The 26,230-nt window shown below is 35.8% G+C and overlaps 1 protein-coding gene across 12 annotated transcripts in view; it reads right to left on the reverse strand.

Moving 5' to 3' along the window:
* The window catches only part of LOC127875903 (endophilin-A2-like), a 51,305-nt gene extending 27,316 nt beyond the window's left edge, over positions 1–23,989 (reverse strand). For 10 of the 12 annotated variants that reach the window (XR_008047507.1, XR_008047504.1, XR_008047505.1 and 7 more), the window contains exons 1-6: positions 23,848–23,989; positions 13,900–13,968; positions 13,528–13,600; positions 12,272–12,415; positions 8,383–8,516; positions 5,878–5,945 (exon numbers count right to left, since the gene is read on the reverse strand). Coding sequence is in view for 2 of the 12 variants with exons in the window: in XM_052420653.1 (XP_052276613.1) it covers positions 5,879–5,945; positions 8,383–8,516; positions 12,272–12,415; positions 13,528–13,600; positions 13,900–13,968; positions 23,848–23,892 (532 nt within the window). In the remaining 10 variants the exon portion in view is untranslated. The remainder of the gene's footprint in view (positions 1–5,877; positions 5,946–8,382; positions 8,517–12,271; positions 12,416–13,527; positions 13,601–13,899; positions 13,969–23,847) is intronic. The other 2 variants (XM_052420653.1, XM_052420652.1) reach the window with 1 other exon arrangement.
* Between the last annotated feature and the right edge of the window lie 2,241 nt (positions 23,990–26,230).

The following is a 26,230-nucleotide window of genomic DNA, read 5'->3' on the forward strand; positions in this document are numbered from 1 at the left end:
TTTACACAAATGTTAAGTTTTATTTTAATATCTGTAGGAAATACAGAGATAAGGAGTAGTTGCACACAAAAAATATATATATAAAAAAATATATAGAAAAATATGGACACTCAGCGCAATAATTCTGATAAATTACACAGCAAAGTGATGAAATTTGATTAGCTATCTGACATAATGACCCCCAAAAAACATGTGAAGATTCCATTAAATATCTGTTGTAGTTACACGCATTGTTGCACACAAACCTTAACAGGGGTGTGATTGAGGTGAAGTCTGAGGGGAGGAAAATTCTGTAGACTGATTTTGACTACCCGAATTGCGTGCATAATGCAATAACAAACCTTTAAACATACATTTAAATAAAAACCATCTTAAACTTATCATCAAGAATTTTTTATGAAAATCTTTTTATAATCACTTAACATGTTATGCAAAGTCACCAGTATTAATTGTGATCAAAATCAATGAGTGTTCCTATACCTGTGAAGGATGACGGTAATCTTTTGTTTGAGCTCAATGCCTTTAAATTCTACATAAGGTTAACAATGTTACAGTGTTCAACTAACGACAAGTTACCACAGTTTACGTAGTTCAAGATTTTTTCACATGAGTAGAATATGACTTCAGCCTTACCAAGACAGTCTATCGTCCGTACCCATTCAGAAAGTGCTATCGCTTTCTGATTTATATCCACTGTTGTTTCTTCCCTTTCCCATTTAAATTTGTTTTTCAATTATTGTAAAATCTCCGAGATTTTGTGAGATTCGTTCGTTCATTTTCATTAACGCTTCACAAAGGCGCCATTTGCAATCGAATCAGCAAAGAAATATGAAACCATTTCAAAAGACCGATTTTAATTGGAAGATTGGGAAACGACAGCCAATGACATTGCTTGTTTGAAAAAATGCTAAGACATAATACCAGTGTTATATGCGGGGTGGTTTCCCAGGCCGCGGATTTTTCGGGCTGCTTATGAAATACACCCGCGGATTTAGTCGTACTTTCACCCATTTTTTTTCGAATTTACCCGAATCGCGGAAATGACCCCGGACAACCCGATCCGCGGAAAAATCACACCCCTGCTTAATCTTAATTTCATCTTGCATGCAATCATTAAGTGGATTTTTGTAAGTATGAATAGGGAAATAATCCTGCTTAAAAGCGGTTGAACTTTATAGGGCTGAAATAGATGTGCATATAGACTCTCAACACATGTAATAAGTTTTATATCAATGTCTGCAGTACATATGTAGATACGGAGTGGTTGCAAGCAAACATTACTGGAATTGTCAAAAGTGCATAATTCTGCAAAATTGCTGTTCTGAGTTATAGAACTTGGATAGTGACCTCACACAATGACTTTTAACTCTTGTATGAAGCTTCAATTTAACTCTTTCAGTGCTGGAACCGAATTTTGAAGGCCTTTGCAAACAGTTTGGATCCTGATGAGACGCCACAGAATGTGGCATCTCATCAGGATCCAAACTGTTTGCTACTCTGATAGTAATCTTTGAAAAAAATTGAAGAAAATGCTAATTTTAGAAATTCAGCAGACGACATTTTAGCAGATGACAAATTTTCCAGCATGCAAAGGGTTAATACCTGAAATTGAAACAGTGATATGAAGATGTTGCTTGTGTACATGAGCATTTCGCGGAGGACAAAATGACTGCACCAAAAGGTTGAGTATTATAGCTCGACCATTCTGTGGATAGTCAAGCTTAAAATGAATTAGACAAATAATGATAGAAGTGTAACCTTACAGTTGAGCTTGTCACATACTTTTAAGTATACGTAAAAACAAATCCAAACCATAATTCAAACTTTTTCTCAATGATCTTGACAACTTTAAAATAATAATATTCACATGAATAAAGTGAGTATTATGAATATACTATCTTGTACAATTTTATGTCATTTATGGCTGACATAAGCAATTAACCTCAAGCAAGCGTACATTCCATACCCAGCAGTTAAATCAGGTATACATTCTAAGACAGTAATATCATGTAAAAGGATTGTACATGTCACTTGTAAGGTGAATCAAGCATGCTTTTGATCACCCTTTCTTAACACCTGCCATAAGTATTAAGGACAATTTGACTCATTTTAAATGGATGAGATAGTTCCTGAAATACTTCATACTGGCAATTAATACTATAGCTAGCTCATTGGAGAACACGTCTGGCAGACTAAGTTCAGCTAAGATAGGTGGACCATACTTATTGTGGATAAGGAGGACTGCCCACAGCTGACACCTACCTCCTGAAGAGAAACGACAAAACACATACTTAATGGGGTTATATAACCACATGGATTCCGTTAAAACGAATGACCAAACTCACAATTACATGTACACATAAAACACCACCTATTAAAACTCAATTAAATTCTGCTTGTTCAGGGATGTAAAATGTATACATCTTTGCAGTGCAGGTGCAGTGCTTTTATACACAAGTTATTCTTAAAAATCTGTTTTTAACATATAATATTACATAAAAAATAAGATGATATAACTTAGTAAATAAAGATATCAAAGAAAGAAATAATTCCTTTCTTTTTTACATTTGCCTACTACTACATAAAAACTGAATGGTCAGTGGCATCAAGATGACTGATTTAGTAATTGTTTTATCTGTTTTCAATATACAAATTAGAATTGAAAATAAGGATCAGGTGCACTTTTATCTACATTAAAGGAACTAAACAGAAAATTAATGAAAATGTTACCCAACATTTGATGCAAATGTTACTGCTTCATGAGTATAAGGAGTAAATATTTGTTTGATAATGAAATCAATTCAGAAATACCACTTTATATTCTTTCGAGGGACTTATGAATATTATTAATATATTTCTAATGAGATTAAGTGATTTGTGACTATTTCTTTGTAGTAACAAGAGATAAGTTCGTCAGAAACACAATGCCCCCTATTGCGCCTCTTTGAAATTTTTAATTTTATTTTTTTGACCTTGAAGGATGACCTTGACCTTGAACTTCCACCATTCAAAATGTGCAGCTTCATGAGAACGCCTCTTTGATAAAAAAAAATAATTTTTTTTTTACCTTTGACCTTGAAGGATCCCTTGACCTTGAACTTCCACCACTCAAACTGTGCAGCTTTATGAGAATGCCGCTTTGATTTTTTTTTTGACCTTTGACCTTGAAGGATGACCTTGACCTTGAACTTCCACCACTCAAAATGTGCAGCTTCATGAGATACACATGCATGCCAAATATCAAGTTGCTATCTTCAATATTGAAAAAGTTATGGCCAATGTTAAAGTTTTCGGACGGACAGACACCATATATTTGACATTTGACCTTGAAGGATGACCTTGACCTTCACCTTTCTCCACTCAAAATGTTCCGCTCCATGAGATACACATGCATGCCAAATATCAAGTTGCTATCTTCAATATTGAAAAAGTTATAGCCAATGTTAAAGTTTTCGGACGGACAGACGCCATATATTTGACAATTGACCTTGAAGGATGACCATGACCTTCAATAGTGAAAAAGTTATGGCCAATGTTAAAGCTTTGGGACGGCCGGACAGACAGACGCCATATATTAGACATTTGACCTTGAAAGATGACCTTGACCTTTCACCACTCAAAATGTGCAGCTCCGTGAGATGCACATGCATGCCAAATATCAAGTTGCTATCTTCAATATTGAAAAAGTTATGGCCAATGTTAAAGTTTTCGGACGGACAGACGCCATATATTTGACAATTGACCTTGAAGGATGACCATGACCTTCACCTTTCACCACTAAAAATGTGCAGCTCCGTGAGATGCACATGCATGCCAAATATCAAGTTGGTATCTTCAATATTGAAAAAGTTATGGCCATTTAAGTTTTCGGACAGACAGACAGACTGACATACACACATAATGAAATACTGACGGACAGTTCAACTGCTACATGCCACCCTACCGGGGGCATAAAAACATGTAAAGGGAGAGAAAAGAAAGATGAAAGCCCAATTTTAATCAGATTAAATGATGGGAACATATAGATCAACATGTATCGTCATTACATCTGAACCCCTTGTTACACATATGCTGCAATTGAGTTGTTGCTGTCTTATTTACCTACAGATAGTGTGAGAACAATAAAGAAGCTCCAAACAAGTATCACAGTTATTTATAAATATTAGCAGAAGGGCAATTATGAAGTATTTAAATATGCAAAGTAGCGCTTTAATTATGTTTGCCACACTTTTAAGTGGTTAAACATAGCTTAACAGAATGTTATTTGCATTTTGCATGTCTTTTGCTATTAATTACATACATTTTTAGTTTGATAAAGTTGTAAAACTGTATTTCACGTGTTGATTAAGTAAAACATGTTGTATTATTCTATCAAAACTATAATATGAAGTATAAATACATCTATTAAGGTAAGAGGGAGATTATTGCATGTAGCTTAGACATGGGTGTATGGATTGTGTCCCCTGGAAGAATGCATTTATAATAAGTACAGATGGAATGAAGAATAACTATAGTAGTCGAAAATAATTATATGATAGGAAAAATAAAATGGGGAAAATTCAAGGAATGTACAATTTGGAAATATAATGCATTCATAAAGTTCATATAAGATAATGTAAATATAAACTTTTGTTATTTCAATAGTTCTGGAATGTATTTTTCCAGATTATATTACATGTAAATGGGTGCATTAAGATGGAAATGATGTAGTTATCAACAGGAAAGTACTTTAGTTCGAATTATGGAATGAAAATAAAAATAGATCAGGGTTTCCTAAATACAACTATCACAGGGCCATAACCAAATATAAAACAAGGTATGATTTAGATTAAACTATAGCGACCATAACAGCACCAATCACAGAGTTCTAAGACAAAGAGATCTGGTACCATACTGCAGGTATTAGTCAGGGAATGTCTCCATACTGTATACATGTATGTGGCAATAAGCCAACTGTCATTTCTTACAACACTACAACACTAATATATTGGTTTAGAACAGTATAAAGGGTGGACTTGTGTCATATTTGTATAAAAAATGCCTTAAAATATGGTGTACTAGATCAATGCCATTGACCTAGGTAAGAATTATCAAATAGTCTATATGACCAATATAAACCAAAGTAATATTACAATAATAGAAACAACTAACTCAATACTGAGTTTAAGAATATACCTGACTCGAAACTGATAGAATAATTTATAAACATAAATTTACCAAAGCTTAATAAAACAAAAGATGTGTTTGTCAGAAACACAATGCCCCCTATTGCGCCGCTTTGAAGCCATATATTTGACCTTTGACCTTGAAGGATGACCTTGACCTTTCATCACTCAAAATGTGCAGCTCCATGAGATACACATGCACGCCAAATATCAAGTTGCTATCTTCAATATTGCAAAAGTTTTCGCAAAACTTTAACCTTGACACAATGAATGACAGACAGACAGGCCAAAAACAATATGCCCCCGATCTTTCGATCCCGGGGCATAAAAATAATAAAAACCTTGCATATTACCCTCTAATCATAACTGAGTTTTATCAACCTAGCTTAATTCTTTTTAGTACTTAAAAGATCTAGATTTTTCGGATGGACGGAAAAAGAAAAGGACGATCAGATAAAAAATAAATACTTTTTGAGCTATTTCAGGACCCAGAATTTTTAAGACGGACTGACTGAGGAAAAGAATGAAATAATAAGCATATAACCCATATTGCCCTCTATTCACATACAACATTCCATTAAGCTAGCTTTTATACTCTTTGAGTTCTCACAGGATCCAGATTTTAATTTTAAACTATTTTTGCAACCACAGTAACCATAATTGTTGCAAGATAAGCCCGACATGTTACTGAAAGCCAATAGACCACAACTCACCTTTGTCCTTCTTCCTCTTCTTGCAGTCAAAATCAAGTCTGCGTCCAGACAGCTTTTTTCTGTGATGCTTTAATACACAAAACAACACATTCCCAATACATTCTAAATGATATGTTTGCAATAAGAAGAAACCATGCCATAAATACTATGGAATCACTCATTTTTGGGGTAGGTCAACACATGAGACAGTGCAACACCACAAAACCAGGTTTGCAACGTTTAATTAAAATGACTGTGCCTTTGCAAGCTTTTTCTGCATGTCTTCAAAGTAAACAATATGCCCCTGATCTTTCGATCCGGGGGCATAAAAACACAATATCAGAGCAGCACTTCCATCGAAACTCCAGTTATTAATGGACACCATTTTTCTACTTGAACTTCATCACAAGATTTGTTAGCCTTTGAGGTAGAAATGCACACAGTTTTTACACAATACCTCCATCAAATCATATGTTGTTAGTTATTGAGCGGAAATGTTTTTTATAATTTGAGTAACAGTGACCTTTTCCCAATAGGCCCATAATGGAATCCCAAGCTATGTTTAAATGCAAGCTACCTACATGTATGCACAAAATTTAAGCATAATAACTTATTTAAAACTAAATATTTTTAGCAGAAACTGTATGTCTCTTTTTAGTTACAGTAACCTTGCACCAACTAGCCCAATCAAGTTCTCCATCCAAAGATCATCAAGATTGTTTGGTGAAAATTAAGTTATAAGAAATAATCTGTTTGCAGTTTTTCTGTATTGTCACAGTTATCTTGACCCAAAATGCCCCAGTAACAATCCCAAGGCTGCAATTAATTACATTAAAAATAAAAAGTGATATCTCCCTCCAAACTCAAGTTATTGAATGGAAATTATTTTCCTATTTGTAGTAACAATGAATTTGAGCAGATTAGGTCCAAACAAGAGCTCCACAGTCTGGACCCCCCCTAAACAGGGCCTTGACACATGATTTTTTTGCAACAAAACTGACCATAAGATTTAATCTTATCATATTAATGTTACAGTGACCTTGACCTTTGAAATAGTGACCTCAATTTCAAGAGGGGTCATTTACTGTCCAAGGCAAATGCACATGGGAAGTATCAAGCCAATTGGTCAATTCATTGACGAGTTATTGATCGAAAACAATTTTCACACTTATTGTGACAGTGCCCTTTGACCTAGTGACCTGAATTTCAAAAGGGGTCATCTACTGACCACGGCCAATTCTCATCTCATGTGAAGTATAAAGCAAATCGGTGAATCAGTTGACAAGTTATTGATCGGAAACGATTTCACACTTAGTAAAAGTGACCTTGACCTTTGACCTAGTGACCCCAATTTCCATAGGGGTCATCTACTGTCCAACGCCAATGCACATGAGAAGTATCAAGTCAATCGGTCCGCCTGTTCACAAGTTATTGATTGGAGACACTTTTCAATTTTAGTGTGACAGTGACCTTGACCTAGTGACCCCAATTTTTATAGGGGCCATCTACTGGCAAAGTCCAATATGCATGGAAAGTATCAAGCCAATAGGTCAATATGTTCACAAGTTATTGATCAGAAATAATTTACACTCTTAGTGTGACAGTGACCTTGACCTTTGACCTAGTGACACCAATTTCAATAGGGGTCATCTACTGGCAAAGGCCAATGCAAATGGGAAGTATGAAGCCAATTGGTCAGACCGTTTAAAAGTTATTGATCAGAAACGAACTGGTCTACTGACAGACAGACAGACCCACATCCAGCAAAACAATATACCTCCTCTTCTTTGAAGAGTGGTCATAATAATACCAAGCAAGGTCTCCACAATCTTCAAACTAATATTTTTTAGCAGAACCCACCCATTAAGCCTGTCCCATCCCCCTGCCCAAACCTCAAAAGCAAGCCTTACTACAACTTAATAACAATGATTTCCATCTTTGTAAATACAATTTGATGTAGTCCGAATATTGGCTTTTAAGTATGATCTTAAAGGTAGCCATATTGTTCTCATATGCAACACACCATTGGTGACCATTTAATATGTTGACAATAAAATGCTGTATTTTGACCATTTACTTCAAACTATGACCATGACCTTGAATGCAGACATGTGTATCCTGCATGAAAAAACAGTCTCATGAAATGATGTTTTGCAAGTTATTTCTTGACCTTTGGCCACCAAGTTTAGGTATGTTTAAAACAATACAAAAGCAGTGGAATTAACAAATCTATTGATGCATGTGAATACTGAAGAAGCTGAAAGAGTGTTTCTCTGAAGCTAAAAGTTGAATTGCATTCTGCAAAAACAGGACTAAATGCATGTGCGTAAAGTGTTTTCCCAGATAAGATAAGCCTGTAGAGTCCACAAAAGGGAAAACACTTTCAATTTTATGAAATTTTTGTTTAAAAAGAAGTCCAGAAAGAGTCATCCTATAATAGGAGGAGCGGACTTCACAGGCTAATCTGGGATGACACTTTATGCACAGGCATTTAGCCCCATTTTCAACTCATTTGTTCAGCGTACATTGACTTCCTTGAGGTCCTTGCTCTGCAGGTGTGACAGGGGCTCCAGGAAGTTCTGCTTCACGTTCTCCTCCAGGGAGTACTTCACCTCTGCCAGACGCTTGAATGACTCTCCGGCCTCCTGCAGACTCTGGCCTGATACATGACAAAAACTGAGTACAGCACAATTAAAGGGCACAAAGAAGCAGTTTGCACAAAGCTGTGTCTGCCACTTGTACACTGCAGCCTGAAACCAGTCAAATAATTGACATCGCCCTCTGGGTAACAATAGGTATTTACTTGGTCATTGTTTTTACTTTTAACATTTTTTAATACGCTCTTAATTTACAGAGTAACTTTTAAATCATAATTGTCCAGCAAAAACAGAATACTGGTTGAACAATTGGGATCTTTCTCAAAGCAGAGGTGATATTGTAGTTAATCACTTAACAAATATGGGGACTCATAAGGCCAATTTTGACTGTAAGCCAATAAGTATAACCTCTGACCTATATTATTGGATCATGGTTTTTGGGTCTCATTGAGGCAAATATTTGTATCCTGTGGTCATTCAAATTTTTGTAGTTGACTTATGATGAAACCAAAAATGTTTAACATTAAGACATTTATAACAAGAGATGTGTTCGTCAGAAACACAATGCCCCCTACTGCGCAGCTTTGAAATAAAATTTCTATTTATCATTTGGCAGGTATAGAAATCATCTCCCTTTAAAGCTTATTACTTCCCTTGGATGTTGTCCAATCCAACTGCGGGAGGGGGGTCTGTAGACAGTCAAACATGACCAAGTCAGACATAACTGACAACCAAGGCCTGTGGTTTATCAAAGAGATCATAGCCAGAGTTTATCATGTATCTATGGACATAAGTCCACAGGTATGTAATGAACCCTACCATTTACAAATTAGTACAGGAAAGAAATGATAATTATATCATTAAAAAAAAACCTTTGACAGATCAATCATTTAAGTTATAAATAATAAAAAAAAAAATCTGTACAGTAACTGTGAAAAGAACTTAAATTCTTAGTAAGGAAATATATAATCTGAGATTTATAATTATATAAATTACTTCCCTTGAAAACAATTGTCTCTATTTTTAGTAGCAAATAATAAAAAGCCACTACCGTGACTGTAGATTCACAGGTAACCTTAAAGTACCTAAGATACTTGTATGCCCTTCACCTTTCACCACTCAAAATGTGCAGCTCCATGAGATACACATGCATGCCAAATATCAAGTTAATATCTTCAATATTGAATAATTATCTCTCTTTACAGCTTATTACTTCCCTTGGATTTGTATTTTTGACCTTAGACCTTGAAGGATGACCTTGACCTTTTACCATGATGTGTTTGTCAGAAACACAATGCCACATACTGAGCGGCTTTGATTTATTAAACAAGAGGGCCAAGATGGCCCTAGTTCCCTCACCTGAGAGGAGTCGGTTCTTTCAATCTTTACCAAACGTCAAACTTGACCTAGATATTGTCCAGACAAACATCCTGGTCAAGTTTAATCATTATTAAACCAAAACTCTGGCGTAGGGAGTGTTTCTGTTTTGTAAAATTTGAAATGGTGACCTATATTTTGAGTTGACCCCCCTTACCAAACATCAAACTTTGCTTACAAGGATTTAGTATAGTATAATGAAAATTTGGACAATCTAAGGGCAATAATTATGGCATTAATTATGTGATTTTGCTCATCATCAAACTTGACTGAGATCTTTCAGCAACTTTAATAAAGAATGCTTGAGAAATGCGAATGCTAGAGTGTTTACAAACCAAATGTGGACGGATGGACAGCGGACAAAGATCAATCCTAAAACCTCACCTGAGCAATCAGGTGAGCTACAGTACACTCCACGCGTTTTCCCCAAAAAACGCGCTCCCTCCGCGTTTTTTTTTTCTGCTAGCGAGTATTCACACAGCATTGGAGAGCGAGGTGAACTCGATAAAACGCTCGGTGTTACGACCAAACAGATGTTCTGACCAAATTTCATGAAAATTGGGCAAAAATTGTGATTTCTAGAGTGTTTACAAGGTTTCTCTATAGCCATATAAGGAAAACTGCCCCACCCACTGGCGGCCATGTTTTTCAATGGACCGGAACCACTTTTGAACTCAACCAACATATCATTAAGACAGACATATAGACAAAGTTACATGAAGAATGGGCATTAAATGTGACTTCTTCAGTGTTTACAAGCTTTTTCTTTTTTTTTGACCCAGTGACCTAGTTTTTGACCCAGCATGACCCAGTTTCAAACTCGATCGAGATATCATTGGGACAAATCTTCTGACCAAGTTTCATGAAGATTGGACAATAAATGTGGCCTCTAGAGTGTTTATGAACAAATGTGGACGGATGACGGACAAAGACCTGTCACAAAAGCTGGTGAGCTTAAAAGTTATGGCCAATGTTAATTATTTTTTTGCGGATGGACGGACAGACTGACATACTGACTGACAGTTCAACTGCTATATGCCCCCTACTGGGCGCATAAAAACAAAATAAAACGTATATTAGTCAAAGGCTGTTCAACTTTTGGACTACATTTAGAATAGACACGCAGCTTCATTTTATCAATTTTGAATTATGATACTTGTAAATTAAATAAAATGTTCAGGATATGTCCCTTTCTTTTGTGTCATTGTGCTTGTTTTTTTGTTTTTTTTTAATTGATAACAATTGTCATTGCTTGAGGAGCATAAAAAGCATATTTTATAGAAGCTTGATTTTTATTTTGTTATGTACGCTCAAAGTGGCACAATTGTTAGAGTTTAAAACAGATCTTTGTAATCATGGGCAAAAACCAAAACATTTCCACTGACAAAGAACAATAAAACCATAAGGTTTAAAATGTACACATTTTTTGTTTTGTTTCATCCCGATGTATATCTTGATATCTACTCATGAGTAAATAACAATGTTTAGCATAATTTTTTTTCATTAACATGATTGATTAGTTTAAACCAACATTTGCTTTTAAAGCAAGCATACAATACGAAATATCTGTATGTACATGTACATGTAAGGTAATCTATCATTACCTGAATGGTTGTAAACAGACAATGCTTTACCACAACAGCTGGTGTTAAACTTGGTATCTTATTTAACTGATGTGTAATTATATCAGTATACAATTGTAACCATTGTGATGGTCATCAACACACAAGATATTCATGGTTTGTCATCAGATTCTTTACAAAAGATTTTGCAAAACATGGTAGCATCCCCACCTCCCTGACCTTGTAGTCAAGTCTTCAACATGTGCAGGATTTTCCACAAGACTAATCAGCATATTAATTTCTATGATCCTAGGTCAAATAACTATCTACATATAGTGAGGTAATGACTTCTGATACAAACAAATGTGACCTTGATCTCTTGCTAGCTGACTTCCATTGCAATAGGCTTCTACCTTTTCTATGAGTCCAAACATATTAACTTGGATGAATGTAAGTCAAAAGTATTCTCAAGATATCCTCATAAACAAAAGTTCTGAAGAGAAAACCATTTTAGCATGTAAGAAATACCACTGACCTTTATCCTCAAAAATGATTAGGGTCTTTTTTAATCTGGATATCATGCAGCAACATATTTCATTTTGTGAATGCCTGTGACCTTTAACCTAGATTTAATAGTTATCTTTGTTCTTCCCATTTGAAGTAATTAACATACATATTAGAATGATCATAAGTCAAAGTAGTCATGAGAATTAGAGTGAAAACAGATTTTGTATTACAGTTACTCTAACTTGACATTTTATATTTGTGTCTCAAAATCATGATAAGTCTTCCGTTAGTTCCGTTTAACCGTCATTTCAACTTGGATAATCAGCATACAAACCAATCTGCTAATGGTAGGGTTACAGAGGAAGTCTTACCAAAGGTTGAGGCCTCGCCCAGATCCTGTCCATGTTTCTGCATGTGTTCCCCCAGGGTACCTTCTGGCTGGGGGTATAGGGCGTTCTTAGCCTGGCCACGAAGCTTGGCTATGGAGCTTGCAGCGGATAACTTGGCACGAGAAGCTGAAATAACCAATTATAAACATTAGGATTTTTACAAGAATGACGGTTTGTTAACATATAGTAAATCTAGGTACAGATACAGGTATGTTAATAATTTATCACTGATCAATATTTTTAGTTATAAACTAGTACTTGTCATAGATGTGATGAAAACTGTTTTATATCACATGTAAAATATAGCAAGTTGTTACAATTACAAATTAGACCCTGGGGTGTGGCCATTTGAACCCCCAGGGCCATTTCTTAACTTATGGGCATGTATAGAATCAAACTACAATTTTTAATTAACAAACTTAACACCTTGTACCTATTGGTTTCAGAGGAAAAGATTTTTAAAGTTATTTTGCTACATGTATATAAGTCTTAATAAAAATGTGATGCCCTGGGTGTTGCAAGTTATGACCTCAGGGCTATGAATTGATAAAACTAATATACATTTGTACTTTTTCAGAGGGCATAGGCAGTTCAGCTTTCAGAACTTGTTTCATACCTATGAAGTTTCATCTTCATACTTTTAACTTAAGTCCAAATATGCCCTGACAAAATTCAAGCATGAACATTTACAAGAGCAAGAACTGTAACATAATCAAAGCAGGAGTTAAGGTTCTTGTGCACTGCACTTTCATTAATTGAGATCTATCTACCTGAAATCAAGTTGATGCCTCAGATAGATTGCCAAACGTGCGCCAGAAAAATTGGGAAGAAAGGAATAAATAAACAAATGGCAATAGCTCTCAAAACATGAAAACAACAGTAGTAGTTATTGAGCACTACATATCCAATCAAAACCACCTGACTAACTAAAAGGTTTCAAATGATACCTCTTTCAGTTTTTGAGATGTGCTACAGACGGAATTAAAGTACAATAATTACAAAAGGGCAATAACATTAACATAAAAGGAGCAAGAGTTATAGTTTGTGTACACAGCACCACCCCTAAATCAAGATCTCTCTACCTTACACATGTAGATATGTTCTGAAAAAGAAAAATCTACAACAATGATGGCACCTTTGCCAGACAACCATAAACTTTGTTGTTACAATAATTTGGTTTTCACTTAGTTTCAAAACGTAAATACAAAAGTAATGACACATGTCAGTCAAGAACTTACCAGGGTTGGGTTGTAGGAACTCCTGTGTTTTGGTGATAAGATCATCCGCAAGTTTGCCCATCACATCAATTTTCTGTTCATGAACAAATGATCAATGTTAAAATTTAATTTTGCGTTAAGTGATGTAACATACCATGATATTTATTTAGTTCTAAATGAGGCGCTAGTGTGAGTTGATTTTTGCTAAAGACAAATGGCAATAACTGACTAAATCATAACATGAACATTATTTTAGAAGGGTGGGACATTAAACTAGCAATGGGAGCCACATAGAGTTACTCAAGAGTTAAAATGACTTCAAAAAGCAATAAGTGTAAAGTTGTTAAGAAGTCCATGTTGCTACATGTGTGACAGTTAAGCTGATGTACATACCCGCTCCATCTCAATAAATTCCTCATCCAGCTCAGTGCCTTTGGCCCCTCCAATCTTCTCACTCATGAACTGCAATAAACAACAACCTACATGTACATTTTCACTCAGACAACTGCAACACAAGTAGTGCATGAATGTTATAATGGTTATTAATACCCTACACTTAAATTGTAAAATTGACACAGCAATATACTTAACCAGTGTTTTTTCCATCATTATGGGAATGGGAAGAGGCCTTTAGAATTGGGAAAAATTGCTTCTAAAATTGGGAAATGAAAATACACCATCTGTACCACAGCACAATGACACGAAAAAGAAAGCAAAGACTCTGGCTATGCATTAAGAAAGGTACCTCAAGGAAGCATAGATAAGGTTTATACAGAAGGGTCAGCAAAAGAAGCAGTCAAGAGAGGGGGAGCTGAAGAAAACATAAAGTATACAGACAGACAATGGTAGGAACAGGAAATACCAAAAGGCTTCGGCACGAACTACAGAGCTTAGGTTAAAGCCTTAATTCATTCTGCAAATACCATCAGCAGCAAATTAGAGCAAAAATCAGACCAAAACTCCCATATTGTCTTCCTCACAGATGCTTTGTCAGTACTGCAAGCAGCAACAAATATCAATGCCTCACAGCAGCACTACAACTTAGTGTGTTCTACAAATGAATACTATTTCACTGTAGAATACACTGATATGATGAGTTAGACACACTGGCAAAGCTGGGAGCAGAAAAAAACCCACAAGAGAACCGAGTCTTAAAGAAATTATCACCATAGTCAAGAGCCTGTTCAGTAATCAGTCCCAGAACAGTTACCAATGCCTGAACCGTCTAGATGCTGATCACTTAGCATCTTCTGACTGCTAACAAGGCACAGTCAACTAAACTGCATCATACACAGTTGGCTCCACCTCATGGCATCTCCAAAGAGACCTGGTGGAGAAACTGATAAAATGGCTGAACACATCCTGGACAAACAATAACTGAGGGCAGATGTATGGTCACACCCTGTGAGAGTGCAGGAAAAGCTGTATGGAAAGGAGGAGACTCTACAGAAGATCCATATCATTATTACCTCCCATCTACATGTAAATCATGAGTAGCAGCCATCAAAAACATAGACAAAAAGCTTCTTGAGTTATGATAGTATTTTACTTACAATAAATCCTTGTAATGATTTCATAAACAAAAACGCAACATCCCATTTAGAACTAACCTGAGACCTAAATGAACATAAATGTTCTGAGCCGGAAATATTCATAAGGTTTCCCAGCGGACAATTTTCCATAAACCTGACAGCAATGTAAACCACAATCATGTTTGAACCCAGCCCAAATATCATTAATGCAATTTGTGATATTTTGAGCAAGTTTCATGATGTGTGGGTAAAAAATGTCACTTGAGAATGTTCAAATCCTTCGACTAAAGCCACATGTTCATAAGGAAAGCTGCTTTGCCGCATGGTGGACATGTATTTACATGAACCAGAAGCACATCTCCACGCTGGGTATGCAGATACTTTGATAACAGATGGCACTTTGATACCAGATACCCTGTAACAACAAAAGCCACACGCGAAAGGTAAGTTGATCGTTTTTTTTAAAGTTATATCATAAAGATTATTTTTTTAGACAAGGCGCATGGTTGAATTAAAAAAATGGTGTATCCTTTTATATTGCAAAGAAAAAAAAATCACGGAAGAATGGTAGATTTTTCTCCAACAAATTGAAAATTTGGTCGGAAAACAGCATAAACTGGATGAACAGTAAACATTTCAACAAAATAAAACTACTTAGAAATATTGCAAGAAATTGTTTGATATTCAAGAATGTAGAGTAATCACTGTGCTTCAAATACTGAAAATTTGATAGTATTCAATGAAATATAAACGAAGATAGAGCATGTTTTAATAGGTGGTATTCATGAAGTTGCGGATACTTCAATTCCCGATATAGGGCACTTCGGAAAACAGAGACTTTCAACAAACTGGGCACTCTGATAACTGAGTTTTATCTTCTACCTAAAAGACATTTATGTATATTATGGCTATTCTGTACGAATCAATTTGCATTGTCAAAACTGACACATTGGGAATCTATGCATAACGTAATTACATACACATGTAAAATATAACCAATGGCGTTGTTCGTTTTCAAAAATCTTATTACTATTAATAAATTTATATTATTAATATTATAAGTGCAAATTTTAAATAAAATTCAAATGCTTATTTCTGAAGTTATATATTTCAAGTGACGACCAAAAATAATTGTCTAAATAATAAACTTGTTTTTAAGTGTTAAATTGAGATCAAGAGAATTGAAAATACAACAGATCATGCGGATCAACACAGCTGTGTTCAATTGAACTTTTAGCAGGACTCTAGATAAGGGGAGCAAGGGGTCTTAAAGCGGCCAAAACACCTCATAAAATTCTTTGTCATTGGTGCTCATTAGAATCACATCATGAAAACGCTACTAATGTGTAGCAACAAAATTTAAAAGAAATTGGAAAACTCCCTTTATATTGAGCTCTACTTATATGAAGCACTTCCCTTTCCCTTTTAATATCATATTCCAAAGGGATAAGAAAATGTTTCGGTAATTCGTTTTTAATAGATTTAATTCGGAACTCTCCAGGCTGTGGATTTTCCCAATTTCTGAGCGCGCGCGGGAGGTACACACATTGTTATTAATACAGTAATGACCAGTAACGTTGATATCCGATATTCAGATCTCGGCATGGAAAAATGACCTTCCCTTGTTACAGATTGAAGGCTCGGATGCAGATATTTATTTGAAATGTTCTTCTTGTATTAAAAACAATGTGGCGTCTGTCTGGCGAAAGTGGGCTCGTGCAACATTTAAGTTTGTTATTATAAATTTTTCATTGTAAGAAAAAAAATAATTGAAAATGATGAGTTTTGGAAAAAAACTAATTAAGAAAAAAATCTTGTAGTGAAAACTTATTGACCCGAAACCTTATCTGGAGCTCTGCTAGCGACCTAGAGAAGTTTTTGACTCCAAATACTAGTAACCAAGTTCTTAAACTTGACCAGGATATCATGGGGACAAATGTTTTGATCAAGTTTAATGAAGATTAGGCAATGCATGTGGACTCAATAGTGTTTTGTTCACAAGCTTTTCTTTAATTTGACCAAAAGACAATTTTCGAAATTTGGCCCTGATATACCCGGTACTTGGGTTACATGTTCAGACCGATTTTCATGTGGTCTTAAAAATTTGGCCTCTAATGTTTGCAAGCTAACCAGAATTCTATAATTTGACCTGGTGACATACTTTTTGATACCAAGTGACCCAGTTTCCTGCTAGGTCAATATATCATTGGGAAACAATATGACAAACTTTCATGATGATAAGGCAATAAAAAAGGTCCCTAAAGACAGTCTTCACCAGCTTTTTTCTATAATTATACATTGTGACCTATTTTTTGACCCCACATAACCTAGTTTCATATCAGACTAGGAAATAATTGGGACAAATGTTCAAAAACTACCTCCAGAATGTTCACAAGGTAAGTATTCATAATGCATGACAGATGACGCATAGCTGACAATGGTAGTGTTGTGATCAGGTGAGCTAAAATAAGCTAAACAGCCCATTCTTGTGAAACAAGGAAGTGATCAAATATTACAAGATGTTGTACCAACACAGAAACGATGTACTTGAAACATTCAGTTCTCCTACTTAACAATTAAACTGTTTAATAAAAAGTTTAATACACATTTGAATATGGACATTCACATTACTAATGTACAGCAACAAACCCATGCTATCACGGTAACTATCAAGTGGCCACTTGACAGTCAGTGTTTTAGACTCGCAGCTTAAGTAACATACATGTATATACTGTATATGTAGCCAGACTAATTACCACTTTTTGAAAGCCTCCAGTTTGTAAATACTATAAGGAATTGGATGTGTCATCTTACCAAGTTAAACATGATATATAAGAATTTGGCAAGACATACAAATATTTGCTTCAAAATTAATGACCAAAAATAGTCTGTAAGTAGGTCAGGGCTGCTCTGGAAAATGGTTCAATATAAAATTGTCTTTATATGTACTCGATGGCTATTCCAAATCTATCCTTAATCAGCATTATGAATTGGGTTATTATTATATTATTCACTTAAATAATAAATTTTCATTGAAAAAAATTCTCATAAACTCAATGAACTGGTCTTATTGAAGAATTCTTACTTTCTTTGTAATTGTATTTTTACGCCTACCGGTACATGTTTGTTAGCCAGGTGTTTTTCTGCCTATTTTGGGAAAAGGAGTCTGCAGATTAGAATTTTTATCGAAAAAATTGTCCATTTTGGAAATTTTTGCTTCAATGAAACGGCTCATTTTGGGAAAACATTGTGAACTTATTATGCTTAAATAAGTCAATTGTTTAACAAATAAATTTGTTTTTATTTGTTATTTTGTCTTCTTTATATAAACACATGCCATATTGGGCATGTTCAACATTTATTCAAGTACTGCAATTTTGTCTTTCAGTTTCAGTTACACTCTGAGATAAGAACTGTACAGTCAAAAACTTATAGCATATATTTTTGACCAAAGCAAACATTGGTTAGTCACACAAGTTACAGCATATTTTTTCTCTGCTTTCTGTTTTAAAAAGCATCACACAGCTCCTCCAATGTTTTGTCATTCAGGTCTAAACCTTCAATGTAGGTAAGCATTGATTAAGTTTAGTTTGTTTTTTTATTTTTGGAAATTGGGATTTTTTTTATTATTTCGGTTTGGGATCTGGTCTGTTTGCTTTGGGAATGCCTGCGTTTTCCAGAGGCGCAGACAGTGCTAAAAAACCCTGTTAGCACATGAAACTGCTTTTTCATGGACCACTACACAAATTTAGGGAGGCAATTAAATTTTCCATAAAATTCCCAAACAAAACAAGAGGGCTCTAAAGCGCTCACCTTAGTTCAAGATACACTAATTATCCACAACTTGTCCCACTGACCTATTTTTTAATCAAAATTGAGTAATAAATTTGGCTTCTAGAGGGATAACAAGATCTGTTTAAGTTCAAACTTGGTGAAATAGTGTTTGCAGGCTCATTATCGTGATTCAATCTTAGCCTTGATATTGTCAAGATAATCATTTGAACTATGCTTCATCAAGATTGAGTCACATATATGGCCTTTAGAGTGGTAGCCTTTTTTTAGATTTGACCTAGTGACCTAATTAAAGGGCACATGTGATAAAAATTCTAACTTGGCCAAGATATTGTTAAGATATTTTACATTTTGACCAAGTTTCATTAAGATTAAGTGGCTTTAAGAGTGGTAACCATGTTTTTCAACGATTTTACTTGGTAACCTAGTTTTTAAAAGCAAGTGACCTAGATTCAAACGTGTCCTGGATATTTTTAAGATAAACGTTCTGACCAAGTTTTTCACAATTGAGTCTTAAATGTAGCTTCCAGAGTGGAAACAAGATTTTTCTAAGACCTTGTTTTCGGACACATGTGACCTTGATTCAAACTCAGCTAAGATATTGTCAAGATAAAGACTCTGATTGAGTTTCATTAACATTGGAAGACAAATGTGGCAAAGTGGCAATAAGCTAAAAGTGGACGATACATGACACCCAACAGATGAAGACCGACATACAAGTAGGGTGACCATGACCATAATATCTCATTCTCAACATTTGTAGTTTTTTCTGTTGATTACCATTTTCACAATTTGCAACAAATTTGCTAAGTGGTGACACACTTTTATAAGTAGCAAGTCTAATGCAAGCGTCCTAACACTAGCAATCCGAATATAAGAAGCCAGCATCTGTCAGTTTTGAATATTGATGTATGAACGTAAGCCATGTGCAGGTCAAAGTGCTTTAGTAATTACTGACACCACTGAAAGTGTTACATATGATGTATGTACTGCAAGTGAAAGGTTTAAGGAATATATTATTGGATATATCACCACCTATGATATTTAACAACAAATTTATACATTTTCATATACTAAATTTTCTGACACGTACACCCTAAAATGATTTTTCGGCTACTCTAAATTTACAGACACAGTGCTTTCACCCATTATAAATTAATTACTCTCAGTCTTCAAATGAGCCTATAAGCCCGAGTCGATGCTTGGGCCGGTCGGTCGATCCTAAGTGCTTATAAAATAGCCTGACTGGTCGATTAAATATTTGAGCGTAAAATTGTAAACACACTGAAAAACTAATTACGCTTACTAAAACCTGGCAGACAAATGCGTGAAGGCAATTGACCATTACATTTGGGTTATTGGGTAAATTACTATGCTAGTACATGTATTCTTGAAGCAATTCATGCTTTACACATTACATACCGGTACCCATTTTTCGTATATAATTTTTCAGACACAAAAATTATTATATTTTTAGTGTCCAAAAAAGAGTTATAACTGTAATCATAGAGTCAATGCTGTGAAAAATAAACAGTTTATTAAATTACTGAATAATCTATGGTAATTAATGACACAAAAAAGTGGAAACAATTTTTGAGGGGTCATGCGTATTTAAAGGAGAAAAGTAACACTGCAAACATACATACTGTTTTGTAAAAGAGTAACCAAAACATTTAATAAATTATACAGCTGTTGCAACATGACAGGATTTAATGTTTTTTAATCGTTTGCTGTTGCTGTCTCATTCAAATTGTAACTACATGTACCAACACATAAATTACTTACATAAAGGAAAAAGAACAAGACAGCAAAAGGCTATAGGTCTCTCACCTGAGACCCAAAAGAACTGAACTGTTCGTAGAAGCTTTGTGATGTTAGAGAACAACTTTAAAAATCCCCTTAGATATATTATAAGGACAAATATTCAAAGCAAGCTCCATGCAGATTGAAAAAAAAAACACTTCTTAATTAAGTGTTCACAAGGTTTCACTATACAATATAAGGCAAATGGCCCAGCTCCCTGAAGGCCAGTTAATCAACCAGAACCATTTTCTGACTCTGCCAAGATATCATAAGTAGAATTTAAAATATATCAAAAACATGAAATTATTGTGCTTAATACACTAGCGCAGTTGTCTGCCTCACTTTGCACTTTACATGGAAGTTTAATGAAGAGGAACAACAAATTGAATAGGAAAATATTGGATTATTTCATTTGAAATAAGATTCTGAAATGCAATTATAAATATTTTTCTTCTCAATTTTTTTTGGTCGTGTCTGTATTTTTTTTCATGCATAGTTATGTAAGTGAAACAAAATCCTTGGAGCGCATGAATGTGACGTCATCACAAATTCCTGTGGACATTCCTTTCCTGATTTAAACAAGACTTTTGCCAAGCAATATACATGTAAGTCCCCTACTGGTGAAACTCCACCATTTTCAGCAATATTTTTAGTCTGTTTGTTGCCATAGCAACCAGAATTCTTGACGCAGGAAAAACATGAAATGACGTGAATAATCTCCATATTGCCATCTATTCATGTTTCAAGTTTCATGAAAAATATGAAGAACTTTTAAAGTAATAGACCAGTTCACGCGTGACGTCACACGCACCGCGTGTTTACATCCGGGCTATATTGGTAGTCAAAAGAAAGATACAATCGGTGGGGAGAAATAGAGCGTGATCGGTTAAATTGAAACGATTATATTTAGATTTTATTTTTCAACATGCCAACAAGTTGTTCTACGTTACTGAAACAAATAAGATTGAACACAATGAATAAATAGATCAAATCCAAATAAAAAACATTTACAAATTAACCATAATGTCTGGGCAGGGACCTTTACCCTGGTCCGGGAAAACTAACATGTTGACACATTAAATAAACATTTAATTAAATTAAATGCAATAGTTTTCATTTGATTGTTTGCATCAATCTTAAAATCGTTTAAGCCTTTGTATACCGGTGTTTTATTGCCCCTTTGTTCTGCCTAATCCGATTATCTCGTTTTGATCAGATATTGTCCAGACCTAACTAACAACATGGTGTCATAAATCACACTAGGTGGCAGATGACAGTCTGGTCATTAAACGCAATTGATGATGCCACCATGTCTTCATTCTGGTAGTATTAAGTAACTAGGCATTTGGTTGAATAAATTTACCACCGACATACTTAACAGTTGCTTAAATTAGATATGTTACATAATTATTGTACAAATTTGAAGTCTATAGATTATCAGAAATTGAACACGGTAAAGAAAAAGGCCCGTTTTATTTATAAAAAAATAAAGTATTTATGAATTATAAAATGTCAATAAAAAATATTTAACGTATTTAGCGGGCATCGGTTAATTATAAATACGTCATTCAGTATGAAGATGTAATGTTACGGCAATGCACGAAATACATCATAAAAACAAGAAATTACGTTTGACATCAATGGGGGTAAATAATAATGAAACAATGTGTATATATTATATTATATATGTATATATATTATGTTGTGTGTGTGTGTGTGTGTTTGTGCGTGTGTGTTAAATGTTAGATAGTTGTCACTCATACTTGATCACTAGTAACGAGTTTACAAAATACATGAATACACAGTTCAATTTGCATCATGTGAGGTTGTGTTTTTCAGTTAAATGTTAATATTCCTCAAGTCATTCTCTGAACAACACCCATCCAAATTAAAATCACATGTTAATACCGTCATGAACTTCGCTTTTAATAGGGCTTTGTAGTACGTTTATTTTCAATGAAACACTGACACATTCTAGCTTTCACTAATTTTTTATTATTCTAGTTTACGCATGCAATTGATAATTATAATTTTATAATTAGATGTACCATTATTTTTATTGAAGCTTTTCTGCAAATAATTATACGGCTAATGCATAGAGCTCTTTGTTGTGTCGAATTGTCTGTCGTTCAGTCTTCAGACAATCTTAATTACTTTTATGCTAATGACGCGTTCTTTTAAAATGCAAATAAATGTGTTAATGCATTCTTTTGGCACTGAACATTATATTTTTTAAATATTATTTAGGTGTTGTTTTTTAAGTTTCTTTTCGATGTATTGACTAAACAAGTCTTGTTATCCATATGCTTTGTGTTAGCTGTAAGCAATGCTTTTTGACTACCAGTGCATTGCTCATGCGCGAAAATCGGGAATCAAAACAATAACAATGAACTGGCCTATTGCAGGATACACCATTTTAAGCAATATTTCTAGTCTATTTGTTGCCATAGCAACCAGAAATCTTGATGTAGGAACAAAATGAAATGACGCGCATAATCTCCATATTGCCATCTGTCCATGTTTCAAGATTCATGAAAAATATGAAGAACTTTTAAAGTTATCGCAGGATCTTTTGTTTCAGTCTTACTTTCTTTCTTGACGTCTCACTGTCAATACTTTTATTGTACAATATTGTAATGTATAAATCTTTTTCTCGCACTGACAGCACAATCTGTTAATCATTCTCGAAAGGGGAGTTCAACAGTATCCGAAGATTGATAGATAGGATCCAGAAAAGTGTGACGGACTGACACTGACAGAGCGCAAACCATAAGTCCCCTCCGGTTTCACCGGTAGGGGACAAAAAACATTTACTGGACACATTAATACATGGATTTCTTATTTTGGCTAAACAAGCAACTTGGTCATTTTTTGTCTATCATCACTTGTACATGACAAACTTCATTACAGCCCAAAAAAAGGCCAAAATCTGTGAAAAGGTCCCTTGAATACATTGTGTCCCATTCCAATAAGAATCATACTCCACTACACTCACATGATTTTTCACACAACTGTGCATTGGTTAAACAATGAAATGTAGTGTGGACTACCCAGTTCAACAAAATGCTCAGAATTTTAATTGTTTCGAATAAGTAATCGAACTAAACATATGTATTAACGCACAACACATTTAGCAATACAATAATAACAAATTAAACAATGCCACATTTATGTTAAACCCTACGTAAATTATTAAAGTTTACAAAAACCGTACCTGATTAGCTTTATTAATTTGTTTCTTAAGTCCTGCGAGCGACATTTTTGTGTGAGTAAACCTTAAATAAAACAGAAAATAGAATATTTAGTAATAACAGAACGGTTGACGTTCAATAGAAACAGGAAATACTCCCTCACGGTGATAGTACAAATTTCATCTCGAGCCAAATATCGCAAGGATGAACACCAACCAAACTCACCAGCGATGTCTTTGAACAATTGTGACAAAATCATCGTCAGATAATTAACAGTTGATTCGTACATATACTAGTTAAAGGAGAAATGCCTTTTTCAGGACGAAAATAGCTATTTTGTACAGAAACATATTATACAACGATTGTGGTCATCAAGAAAAATGGCAAAAAACATGTACATTTTAATACTTTTGTCTTGTGCGTTGGTGTGCATTACAAAAAGTTTTGTATAAAACCTATACCAGTTCGAACTTCGATTGAACATTTCATATTTATTCAGGCTTTCCGGTAAGCGCAGTGTTTGGTACACGCGCTTCTAACCTAGGCGACCCGAGTTCAACCACCGTTCCCGGAAGCATGTGAGTTTGCTTTGTTATCACTGGCCAAACAGGTGGGGTTTTAGCAGGGTACAATGGCTTTGCGCCACAACAAAAGACCGCACCAATAAAAACATTTCAATTGAAAAACAAATAGCAGGTCGTTTCTCTCTCTCTCTCTCTCTCTCTCTCATATATATATGGTCCCATATATGCATAGGCTGCCAACTAGCCCCCTCCAGGCGTCTCGGTTCTGGGCGAGTCTCTCCAGCTGCCCCCATGTTTGACCCATCTGCTTAGCATCAGCATCCAGGTCACGGCGCCAGGTGTTTCTAGGCCGCCCTCTCTTTCTTTTCCCTTGGAGGTTCCATGTGAGAGATTGCCTTGTCGTATTGGATGCAGGCTTGCGAAGGGTGTGACCTATCCACCGCCATCGTCTCTGAAGAATTTCTTCTTCAACTGGCTGCTGCTTTGTTCTTCTCCACAATTCTTCGCTTCCAGAGATCTTGTCTGACCAGCGGATCTTGAGGACCTTCCTGAGGCAGGTGTTGATGAAGATCTGTATTTTCTTTATGGTGGTGACAGTGGTTCTTTAGGCCTCTGCTCCATAGAGGAGTAGTGGCTTCACGATGGTATTGATGAGCCTTATCTTTGTGGTGATGCCAATTTCGGTGGATCCCCAGATGTTGTTCAGCTGATGGTAGGCTCCTCGTGCTTTACCGATGCGGGTTCTGACATCTGCATCCGTTCCTCCCTGGTTGTCCAAAATGCTGCCGAGATAGGCACGTGAAGCTGTCCACCTCCTCAAGCGTCTCGCCTTGGACTGTGATGGGTGTGTTGTTGGATGCGTTGGTCCTGAACACCTTGCCCTTCCCTTTGTTGATGGTGAGGCCCAGTCTAGCTGAGTTGTCCGCTATCATGTTTGTCTTTTCCTGCATCTGTTATTGGGTGTGGGAGAGTGGAGCCAAGTTTTTGGCAAAGTCGAGGTCTTTCAACTGTTTCCAGAGTGTCCACCGAATTCCATTCCGCTTCTGCTCCGTCGATGTCTTCATTACCCAGTCTATGGCCAGCAGGAACAGGAAAGATGAGAGTAAGCAGCCTTGCCTCACGCCGGTTCTCACATCAAAGGCATCCGTGAGCTGTCTGCTATGAACGAATTTGCAGTTCATTCCTTCATAAGACTTCCTGATGATGTTGGTGATCTTTCCTGGCACTCCGTAGTGTCTCAAAAGTCTCCAGAGGAACTCCCGGTCAACGCTGTCGTACGCCTTTTCATAGTCAATGAAGGTGACATACAACGGCGAATTCCACTCCAGGGATTATTCCAGAATGATGCGCAGGGTTCCGATCTGATCCCTGTACGATCTCTCCTTTCGAAGGCATGCTTGTTGGTCACGGAGATGCGGGTCTACTGCGTCTTTTATTCGGTTCAGCGGGATGCGATTAAACACTTTTCCTGGGATGGACAATATTGATGTGATTCCGCGGTAGTTGGAGCAGGAACTGAGGTCGCCTGTCTTGGGAAGCTTGATGAGGTAACCCTCTTTCCACTCTTTTGGAACTTCTTCCTCTGCCCATATATTGCTGAAGTGTGGGTATAGTAGCTCCACACTGGTCTCCACATCAGCCGTAAGCGCTGCTGCCAGTATTCTGTCAGGTTCTGCAGATTTTCCATTCTTCAATTGCTTGATGCCGCTGGATCTCTTCCTTTGTTGGAAGTGCAGCAATTGATTGGCAGATCGTTTGGATCTCCGGTGGGTTCGCAGCAGCTGACCTGTTGAGTAGCTCCTGGAAGTGCTCAATTCACCTCTTCTTCTGCCCTTCGTCATCTGTTATTACTCCTCCATTATTGTCCCTTACTGGCCTCTCT

Source organism: Dreissena polymorpha, chromosome 4, assembly GCF_020536995.1.
Source record: "Dreissena polymorpha isolate Duluth1 chromosome 4, UMN_Dpol_1.0, whole genome shotgun sequence".
Classification (NCBI taxonomy): domain Eukaryota; kingdom Metazoa; phylum Mollusca; class Bivalvia; order Myida; family Dreissenidae; genus Dreissena; species Dreissena polymorpha.